The 11,031-nt window shown below is 41.9% G+C and overlaps 1 protein-coding gene across 2 annotated transcripts; it reads right to left on the reverse strand.

Annotated features, from left to right (window-relative positions):
• Nucleotides 1-7,536: 7,536 nt before the first annotated feature.
• On the reverse strand, nucleotides 7,537-10,575 carry ctsl.1 (cathepsin L.1). 2 transcript variants are annotated; one of them, XM_046413831.1, is made up of 9 exons: nucleotides 10,367-10,575; nucleotides 9,976-10,076; nucleotides 9,497-9,639; nucleotides 9,148-9,345; nucleotides 8,848-9,039; nucleotides 8,419-8,584; nucleotides 8,185-8,290; nucleotides 7,851-7,954; nucleotides 7,537-7,754 (listed from the first exon to the last, which is right to left on the reverse strand). In XM_046413831.1, the coding sequence occupies exons 2-8, from the start codon at nucleotides 10,073-10,075 to the stop codon at nucleotides 7,855-7,857; spliced, it is 1,005 nt and encodes a 334-aa protein (XP_046269787.1). In that variant the 5' UTR covers nucleotide 10,076; nucleotides 10,367-10,575; the 3' UTR covers nucleotides 7,537-7,754; nucleotides 7,851-7,854. The 2 variants fall into 2 exon arrangements, with proteins under 2 accessions (XP_046269787.1, XP_046269788.1); XM_046413832.1 differs by lacking the exon at nucleotides 10,367-10,575 and having other exon boundaries at nucleotides 9,976-10,321.
• Nucleotides 10,576-11,031: the final 456 nt, after the last annotated feature.

Below are 11,031 nucleotides of genomic sequence, written 5' to 3' on the forward strand. Positions count from 1 at the left end.
ATACCAAAGTGAAGCAGAATGCCAATTGAGAGGCGACTACAGAGGTGATCAGCCCTCGGTACAAAGCTCTGAGCACTCAGGTTGCTTGCTGCAGCTTAAAACATCACTGATGGCTGTTTCACCCTCTGACTCACTAAATTAACTCCAAATCCATTTACCAGCGTTGCAGCTTAAGCCCTCCAGTTTGGTCTTGGTCTTCAGCGGTTTCTTCTAATTGAGTTTCTAGTAATTACCACAAGGCTAATGCATTGTAAGTGCCTTCTAAATCTGGGGTAAAGATTTTGTTCCAGACTACAAGTGTACATAACGATTGTACGCAACGGCATGTAAAAGAAGCTTTGAGATGTATGTGGAAAATAGCACAGATCCATGGCAGACCTTTGTGACAAGCAGCTCACATCCCAAGGAGAGGATGATCGTATGTCACGTGGCCCTGGACCCCCTCCCCCACTTTCGCTTAATCCGTGACTTTGATTCAGCGTGCCAGGCGGAGGTAACCTGGCTGACACGCAGCACAGGGCCCTTTGATCTGTGCTGGCAAATGTGACAACAATGAGTGGGCTGACGCCTGTTGGATAAATACACGTGAAGCTGAACAAATTAGCTCGTTACCTCATGTTACCCGTTTCTTGATGCCACCAAAAGTACAGAAAAAAAAATCAGAAGACTTTGTAGAATCGCGATGGGATTGCGTGTCCAGTTTCCTCAGGCCTTTCATTATCTCAGCATTTTTTTTTTGGTCAAACTTTGTTGTGTTGGTCAGGAGAGAGTGAGGAAAAGCTCACCAGAGACGTGAGTAAACACACCACTCCCTTACCCTCATGAAGTTGCCCAAGACCTTCACTCTCTCTGAAGACTCCTTTAATTAGGCTTTAATTGCCTTATTAGCTCTAGCTATCGATGGAGGAGGAAAGGCAGAGAGAGAATAAAGGTCAGGCAAAGAAGAGTGCTGGAGACGAGGCAGCATAACAGGGTAAGTAAACAAGAGTGGACAAAAGGGGCAGGGAAAACAATCAAAAACAAAAACTGGAGGACACAGAGAAGCATCCACCCACACATGCATGCAGAAAACTCCCGCACATATATGTGCACAGAGCACACTGCTGCGGGTGTAAGTGAGGCCAACTCCTGTGGGAAAGAGTTGTCAGGCGGTATAAAACAAAAAGATAAGACAGAGCACAGTTACATGACTACTCCTTCAAGAACAGGCTCTGTGGTGCGCCCAGGCAATTGACCCCTCGCCCTGACCTGGGTACGGCGAGGGAGATGGACGAGGCAGAGGAGAGGGCAGTGAGGGAGAGGAGGGGCGACGAGAAATGATGAACGAGAGGGATGTGGAGGAGGAGGAGATGAGCAAGTGGAGATCAGGCAGGGGAGGGGTGCAAAAGCAGGACCAAGAAAAAGAGGTAAAGAAGGAGAAGGCAGCAGGAAATATTCTCCAGATGACTCTAGGTACACATTGTGTGTTTCTCCAGTGTCCCTCGGAGCTTGGACTGCAGTCACTGAGATGAAAACTATGAGAATTAGCTCATAATATAGATCACTATCAATACCTGATAAATGTCTTACTTGTTCACTAATGTTTTATGATGTAGTCAGTGAAAACTATTTTGTTTAGGATGCGCAGTTTGTCTCTACCTTTGCACTCACGCGTGTGCACTCTGCTGCCCTGCATCTTACATACGTGCATCTCATATCTGCCACTTAAAATTCATAGACTGGACCTGGGTTGCTAGCTAATTTCATTTTCAATTTGTATTTTGTTGACAGTGATCTCGCCAACACCATAGCTGGCATTTGTTATTCTCATTAGCCTGTGGCTAGTAATATCTCTTTCAACTTTCATTCCACTGAGGCGTGGAACAAAAGAAACTTCAAAGATGGAAAACTTAGTGGAGTCGAAGTCCAGCGCACAACACAAAACAGAAATAAAACCAACATCTGTTAGGCCCAACAAGAATAACAGCTGACTTTTTTTTATCACTGCTGTAGGCTTTACCAATCCATCTGTTGCTATATCCAACTCTACCTAGTGAAGTGATACTATAAAAGGATGCCTGTGGGAGTGAAGCGTTCAGATAGGCGCATCTGCAGAGGCAATACAGCAAGTTACCTTTCCTCTATCTCCTCTTCATCTGCCACCCACTGCACACACTCACAGACACACATAGTACCAACTTTCTGGCTGTACAGTGAGAAAGATGGTTGTATGCTTTGATTTGCATGTATCTCCGCTGTAATTGTGCTCCCATGTGCACAGCAAAGTGATTGCGAACCTTTGCACTGTAACTGTGCACCGGCAAGTGTGTTTGTACCTGCATGTGTCTATGTGAGCGCATGGATGAATCAATCCATCAGGGGAACGGGGGAGTGTTTCTTCCTTTCCTGCACGTCGTTCCCCAGCCTCATTAGAACCCATTCAGTCAATCAAGCATGAATCCCTAACACAATAACATGCAAAGTGCTTTGTCTGGGTGTAATTGGCCTTGCCAGAACTGTTTTTCTCAAACGGTTAGCTTCTCTCGCCTCTCTCAGACCGCAGCCAGGAGCCCTGTCCAAGAATCGCAGCTGGCTAGAGGAGGATGGACAGATGAAACCAGGAAAAGAAAAAGTGATAAAGAAAAGGAAGGAATGATTAAAAGGATGGAGAGGCAAGTATGGATTATTTGCCTCCTCTTGGGATTTAGTTCAGTATTTATACAGTAATGCACGCTGTTTTATATTCAGTTTTGCTCTTGTTTTCTGTACGCATTAGGCCAGTGTGTGTGTGTGTGTGTGTGTGTGTGTGTGTGTGTGTGTTTGCCCTGCATCGGTGCTGTGTGCGGTCATCCAGAACTCCTGTCTGTCACAATCACACATGTTCCCCATTACCATGACAAACCAGATGACATCCCATTCCCCACCACCACCACCCACACACAGATGCATAAAGAAAGGCATGCGATGGATAACTCATGGACACAGAAACATGGCCCCCGTCCCCAGAGGAGAGACTGTTTGTACGCTGTGATGAGTGACATGGCTGACTGACACTTTCCTCCACACCAACCCACGAGTCAATCTACCGAAATTGCATAGTGACATTGTTGATTAAGCAGACATTCGGTGAACTGCGTGTGCATTGTCACAGTGTAATGAGCTCACTGGTGCAGGGAAATGCTTCAGTGTCTTTATGTGCATACATGGATGTTTGTGTATATTGTATGTGTGCTCCATGTGCATTCCGATGACATGTGACCGTAAGAATCAAAGGAATATGTCTGACTTTGAATCAGAGCTTTGCATATCTCCAGCCAGGCCACAGGTCCCCAAACTGATAAACATCAGCTGTCAAGTACTGCCATCTAGTGACCTTGAAAAAGAGCTTCTTTTAACACAAAAATACAGCCTGAAATGATCAGCTGCTTTGAATGTGGTATCGCATTTACTGGAAAACTGATGTTTAGTGTCTGGAGTCGGCTAAACTTGCAATAAGCTTTAATTATTGGAGCAGTTTTAAATTGACACAGCAGGATTGCTTTTGTTTTTCTTAACAAGATCCGAAGTCATGAGTTTATCATCCTCTCTTTCTCGCTCTTCCTTGGACCTCTCAGGCTCAGATCAATAGCTTTGTTTGTTCCAGCAACACCTCCCAGTGTTTTCACTTGTCCCTCTCCGCATGATGTGAATTGGACGTCCTATCCTGTGCCGTGGTTATGCTGTGAATCAAAAAGCCAAATTAAATTGCCTAATTGGTTTCCTTGGGAAGGGTAAAACAGATTTAAATTGATTACCGGTAATGGCCTTTTGTGGAACCACATTGGCTTCTGCTGTTTGAGGAGGATTTAGCAAAACCAATTAATTTGCCTCACCTCTTACGCGCCCTCCTTCTGTTTCCCTTTGTCTCTGTCTGGGAGCTTTTTCATCTTTGCTTTTTTTCAGCTTCTAATTCTTCATACTTCCAAAAATAAAAGGGATGATGATGATAACGTCACTGGATAGCAATCATTCAGGTCCAATGCTGAATATTGTCATACTGCTGTGCTGATAAAATGGCAGAGACGTATTTTTTCCAGGGCTACTGTTACGAGACTGGTCTGACAAAAGATAATCTAAATCTCTCTTTCAATTAGGTTGCCTGTGCCTGTTTGCTTCCACGTGGCAGCTCTCGCTACTGCCGCTGCTTCAGCTGAGGAGGGAAAAAGTGAGATGTCAAGGTCACATTTTGTCACACAAGCTGATTGATTCCCTAATATGTTCTCCCCCCCCTCTCTGTATCCGTGCCTCGGAGTTTCTCCATGTCCTATTAAATATTATCACAACCAGACCTAATGTGACATTTAGAATGGGGAAAATTACAAGCACTTAATGTGATTTCATTAATTAAATTAGGGCAACTATTGTGTTTGCTTCGAACAGACGTCATCTACCTCATGAGAAGAGGCGAACAATAATTAAAATAAAGTCAAAGTTTTTCTTTCAGCCACATTTATATCTAAATATAAATATCTAATGGCAGCTCAAGAGTGCAGCATCATCTGTGTGATGCGACCAAGCACAGCCAAGTTCGTTTTGAACTTTCTGCAGCTTTACAGCATGCACTAAAATTAAATGCACATAGGCTGAACTGCCCATGACAAATTAACAAAATAAATTCAAGCATTGTAAATGTATTTATAGCTGACCTCATGGATTACAGATCAGTGAAGCAATCTTTCACCACCCACGGTTCAATACAGATGTAAGAGTAATGACTTAAGTCCTGCTGTTTAGTTGAATTACACACTAAACCCTTAAGCATTACAAATTGCTGTTGAAAGAAGGCCAACCTCCATTATAATATTACTTACATAGGTGTGTATTACTTTACACACCCATAGCATGGGTATTGAACCAGAGTTGGTTCATGTTACCCTGGAAGCCTAGTTAAGGCACCAGCTTGACCTTGATGGATGAAATTAATTGGTATCAAGAAAAAGGTCACAGTGATATTGTACACCTGAGTAGCTACATTATGCCGGGTGATGCATCAGGGGGAGAAAAAGGAAAACAGTTTCTTCAGGTCAAAGGTCAAAAGTTATACTAGCATGTAATAACTTAGCTAAAGAGTATGAAAACACAGAGACAACATTTGTGAAAACATCTTCTTTAGCAAAACCTTTCACTCAATACACATTCAGGTTTAAGTTTCTAAAAAAAGAGATTTATACAAAAGACAAGAAAAGACAAAGTGAAAATTGAAAAAATGGGCCCTAAGATAGGTCAACGAAACAGAACCTAAGCAACCAAGCAAAACTAACTAAATGAATATATTGACTATCCAGTCCTTGTAAGAGGGGGATTAAACTCAGTAACTAAAATAAACTACAAATAAACTCATTAAAGATCAGTTTTTACCATGAGTAAAACAATAAAACAATTCTAAAGTCAACAACTTAAAGACAAACTGAATCAACTGTAACTGAACACAAACCAAACTTAGGAAAAAAGGTCAGACGTGAGAGTGATGGGCTCAGTAGGAGACTGTGAAAGCAGCCAGCACAGGTTAGTTACCTGACTCATTTTATGAGCATTTTGTGTTCTGGTTCACGTGCTAAATAATACAACATTAGTATTAGCATTTAGTATTCTGTTTAAAAAGATTTCTGCAGTGTCATAATCACAGTTTACATGGAAACCGATTCTCAAATCTTGGGTGGATCGAGTGTCATGATGGGATGCAGCAACAGGAGGAGAGGATGATCTTGGAAGAAAAAGACAGGCTATAAAATATATTGACCGTAACAGAGGTCAAAACACGTACCTCGTAGAGATATTTCTCTAACATAATGGCTTTTTTTTTCTTTTTTTTTTACCACATCACAACCGCAGAAGTGTATCATTTCACTCAGTCTCTTCTGTCACTGTGTCTCATGATAGGCTCAAACTTGCCACCCGGATCTGATTTCACTTTTACCTCCTCCTCTCTGTGGTGGCGTCCCTACCAGCATGTGAAGAATGAATCTGAGACAACCTTAAATTAACCACCGAACACTAAAGAAAGTACAATTTTAGATAAAGCAAAGAAACGCTACCCAAGCAAACAAAGAGTACAAAGACAGCAGAGAAGAGCAAAGCGGAGATATTACTTTACCAAAATGAATTTTCCACTTCTGAAACTCTCTGCCCACAGCTTTTATCTGCAGCCTGAGGTTTGCAAGCCAAAGGCCACAGCAGCAGTCAGTGTCTGAGGCAACATCCAAGCCCAAACATCAGAATTTTTTATGTCAGTCGAAACTGGTGTAAGCAGTGAATTCAGGTGTGACACAAAGCCCCAGGATATGAGGATAAAATCATATCATGAAAAGTTCTGAGCCAACTTGACTAAAGCAAGTATATTTATGACGTTAAAAGAGCTTTTTATGTATTCTGCACAGAGCACAATGTATTGTTAAACACGTACGCCTTGACTGAGGGCAAACAGTTTAACTGAAGCTATTTCATATACGCTGTAAATCTTGAGATATTTGTCATTTCTACATTTATAGTCAGATGATTGTCGGTTTTATCGTGTGAATCGTGCAAAAGCACAATTTGGAAAGTGATTGAGTCAAGAGGTTAATTTCCTGTCACTGCTTGTGACCATGACTGAAGCAGCTACCAATAAATACATCTATGTAATTTCTTTATAGATCCCAGCATGCTCTTAAAAACAGAACAAAGTCTGCAATACTCACATAACTTATTGTATAAGATAATATCTTAAAACTGTGGTGAGTAAACCTGAAGTAAAAGAAAATAAAAAAAAAACCTCGTCTCATCTGTAACAAGTACAAGTAACAGCTGGTTTTATGAAGCAAAGCTTTCAAATCTAACATCTCACAAAAAATATATTATTATATTATTAGCTGTCAGTTTCTTGAGTCTGTTTTTAAGCATGACTGAGCTATAATATAATATTTTTAGATCTGCTGGCTTTTGGCTTATAAACTAAGGTCTTGGACACATTCAGAAGATGACCCAAAGGTTTACTTCCATTTGAATTAATTAATTAATTCCCTTTTTTTTCTTCCTTTGGCATACATATATATATATATTTTTATCTCCCTTCCCCACTTCAATTGTTTACTAACCCTTGACAGACCGACATTATTAAGGGAAAATGGTTCTTATATATTCACCAATAACTGACAAAACATTTCACCTAATAACTTAAATATAAACGCTGTCACAGTTTAAGTTGATATCCAACTATGGCCAAGTATTGTAGTGAAAAAGCTATAGTTTCTTTCTATAATTTGTGCTATCGTACCATTTAGTGTCTCCAGCCAATAGATGTCGAGCCATATCACTAAAAAACAAAAAATGTCAGCCATGGTGGCACTGCAGGAAAGGTCATTAGGCTTCCACCTCTGGAGATCTTAAGTGTCTGTAGAACATTTCACGGAAATCCATCCAATAGTTGCTGTGCTATTTCAGTCTGGGTATTGTGGTGGGCTGATCAACAGACAAACATTGTCATCTCCAGAGCCAAATAAAGTCCCTGTGATTTGGTGATGGACAATAAAAACAAGAAAGTCAAAAAAAAACAGCTTTTTATTTCTTTACATTTATTTACAATCTTCTTAAAAGAAATATCCTAAAAGTGTGCCAGGAAACGGACAGATATTACACCCTATTAGCTTCCAAGAAACAACCAAAGGACATGAGGTTCCATCACTCAGTTTCTTCAAATCTATGAAATTAAAGTTAATTATGTGCCGCTGTTCTCCTCGTCACTGAGAAAAGTTCTGGACCTGAAAATCCAACAGACATGAACCAGTTTAAGTTGCTTTAAATGGCATTTGGTCATAGGGAAGGGAAGGAAGAAAGGATGCTGAATTTCTCCTCACCTCCTCAGACCAGGGGGTAGCTGGCTGCAGTCGCAATGCCACACTGGTTGTGTTTATTCCTGGACATCATGATGTATCCCTTGTCTCCCCATTTTAGACCCCAGCTACAGAAACAAATTACAACATTACAGCAATATTCTGATCTATATTCTGAGAAAAGTGAAATAATGGTTACAATTCATAGCGACGTGAAGTTGAACATCCATGAACATCCTGAGTGAGTTTCGCTACATCATTGCAGACGTCTTTGCTTCTGCTGTCTGTGAACTTTGGCTTTCTGTCTTCAGTGTTAAATATTAGCAGAAGGACATGAACAACAAATTTGGGTGTTTACCTGTTCTTGACAAGCCAGTAGTCACGTCCACTGACAGAGCCGTAGCCCACAGCCAGCACACCATGGTCCAAGTCCGTGCTGCTGCAGTCTTGCTCATCATACACTCCTAGAAAAGCACGAAACACAGATAGGACAGACATGTTGACAGGTCAGAAAAGGACCAGTATTCCCTTTCTTTTTTGCATTTGATAAGAATATTCTGTCAGCACCGTGCTAGTGTTCAAAACCATTTACCTGACTCATAGAGCTGGAAGGAAACATGAGCAGCATCAATGCCCACGGACACAGGTCCGATGGTGGCCACAGCCTCCTTCAGGGCATCTTCATCACCAAGTGGCACATCAACGTAGCCTGTGCATTTGGCACCAACGGAGTCAGGTTTGAAGCGGCACTGGCCATCCTAATTAAGATCAAATATTTCACAGTTTATTTCCATGCTGACACATTATGAAGGTGGTGTAAATCAGAAAACAGAAGTCAATGAAATGGATTTTCTGTCTTACGGTCAGTTTTATATTTTGTCCACAAGGTGGCAATATTGTACTTCTCTTACATAGACTGATCACACTGAATGAGTTGATTTGCATATCATTTCTAGCTTTACACTGGATGCTGTGCATTTTAATATAATAACTTTTTTCAGTCTAACGTCTTTCTGTTTACCTCAGCCTCATAAGGATAGGAGTCCTCTGTGTCTATCCCTCCACTGGCTTGGACGTACTTGAAGGCGTTGTCCATCAGGCCTCCACCACAGCCATAGTTGCCGTACCTGCCAGAGCAGTCAACCAGCTGCTGTTCACTCAAAGACACCAGCTTCCCAGTCTTCCTGAAGTTCTGACCCTCCAGGGAGCCAGTCTGAAAGAGATTATGAAAGAATTTGAAACAAGAAAACCACTTGTGTTAAGTGTTTTTTAGCATTTTACCAACAGAGAGAACAAAGAGATACAGCATGGTTGTACATACTGCACTGAAGGCCCAGCAGGAGCCGCACTGCTTCTGGTCCTTGACATCGGTGACGTATCCTTTGTCCCTCCAGTCAACAGCGTTGGGCAGATCAGTGCCTTTAGGCAGCCGGAAGAAAGTAGAGCCGTAGCGAGGCAGAGAGGCATTGAAGGAGCCAAGGCAGCCCAGGGAAATCAGTTGCTTGTACTCTTCATTTTCCTGGTTAAGAGGGACAAAATTCATATCACTTAAACGGGTCTTTATTCAAATTTTCCTTCATTGTACAAGCTGATTGCGACCGATGCAAATGGTAAAAGTTAAGAGCTAAATGATGGCAGATAGAGCAGCATCTCTGTTTTCCTGTACCTACCATGTCAGCAAAGTAGGTCATGCCAAGGCGGTAGGACTTGATGCCTTCATCAGCCAGGATGTTGTGCACCACCACCAGTTTGCGGTTGTTGAGCCAGATCTCTCTACGCTGAGCCTCTTCTGATGGAGAGCTGTAGGACCTTCCTGCCATTCAGAGCAGGGAATAATCAGACAAGACAAGAGAGGAAAATGATCGGTGATGAGCTATGAGTCTTTTAGGTTCTCTTAGTTTTCTCTTTATTAGCTGACAAAGAAAATGTGGGCAGTAAACTTAGGCTCACTGTAAATCCCTCTATTTTTTACTTTTAGATGTGTGTTTGCATTGTGTCTGAATGAGCATACATTGAGCACAAGCCAAATGTAGATCTCACAGGCAGTGTCTTCACAGGAAACTGAACAAGAGCTACTGTACATGACAACATGCCACAATTTAAAAAAAAAAAAGAAAAGAAAAAAAACAGCCTGTTAAGACTCACTCACCAAACTTGAGTTTCCAGGCGTGGAATTCCAGGTCTTCCAGAGAGACGCTGGCACAGCTGGCCACGGCCAAACCAGCAGCAACAACCAACAGCAACTTCATCCTGACCGGCAACACAAGGAGAGAAAGCAAAGAGATCCCTTGTGACTTGCAGGAAACCACACAGGTTGAGACTGAGCTCTTTCACTTCAGGTTTGCCTCTCAAACGTTTTCTGTCATGACGTCAGCCCGGTTTCTTTGAGTCTCTCTTTCATCTCTCTCCCTCAGACTCTTTCTCATCTTTATGAGACTCGGGTTCTTCTTTGCATCAATGCTCCTGCGGTACAGGAAGAGTGTGTGTTTGTCTGTCTGTTTGTGTGTGTGTGTGTGTGTGTCTGTGCTGTAGCTGCTTACCTGCCTCTGTGTCGGTGTGTACCTGTCGTTGGTGCAGGGCTGCTAGAGAGACATTCTTATATATCCGCCTACAGTTACGACTCACAGAATGCCCAGTCAGGTGGCTGTCAGTTGCTCGTAAAGTGAGAGAGAATGGTGGAGGGAGTCAATCATTGAAATAAGAAATGAGGGTGTTATTATCAGAGGACCGCATGATGCCGTTCTTTTGGGAAATATATTTTTCAACCTCAGCAAAATAAGGAACATCAGGGTCACGAACCACTGAAATTTTAAGAACATTATCATGTAGTCAACAGTTTACTGGGAACTATACACGTAGAGAGGAAACCCAGTCTGCCTGTTAGCGTGATGCTTTCTTGTGAAAAAAAATACTGTTGAGACTTGTTGTTTTCTCCAGTGCTTTCTGATTCCAGTCACACACTGATGAGATTTCCTTTTGGAAAAACCAAAGTAAAACAGTCACAGATGCAATAACACATTACAATGTGGCATCAACCACCTGTTTTAGCTGAAACCTTAGCAACTACATTATGCCACACTGGAAAATTTGTGAGTAGGACATGGAGGCGCTTCTCGAATATGTAGGTGTAACTTACCTACAGAAAGTTTGAGAGATTTACACGAATGATCAGGTTTTATTTGAAATCGAGTTGTCCTATTCCTTA

Source organism: Scatophagus argus, chromosome 15 (assembly GCF_020382885.2).
Source record: "Scatophagus argus isolate fScaArg1 chromosome 15, fScaArg1.pri, whole genome shotgun sequence".
Classification (NCBI taxonomy): Eukaryota; Metazoa; Chordata; class Actinopteri; family Scatophagidae; genus Scatophagus; species Scatophagus argus.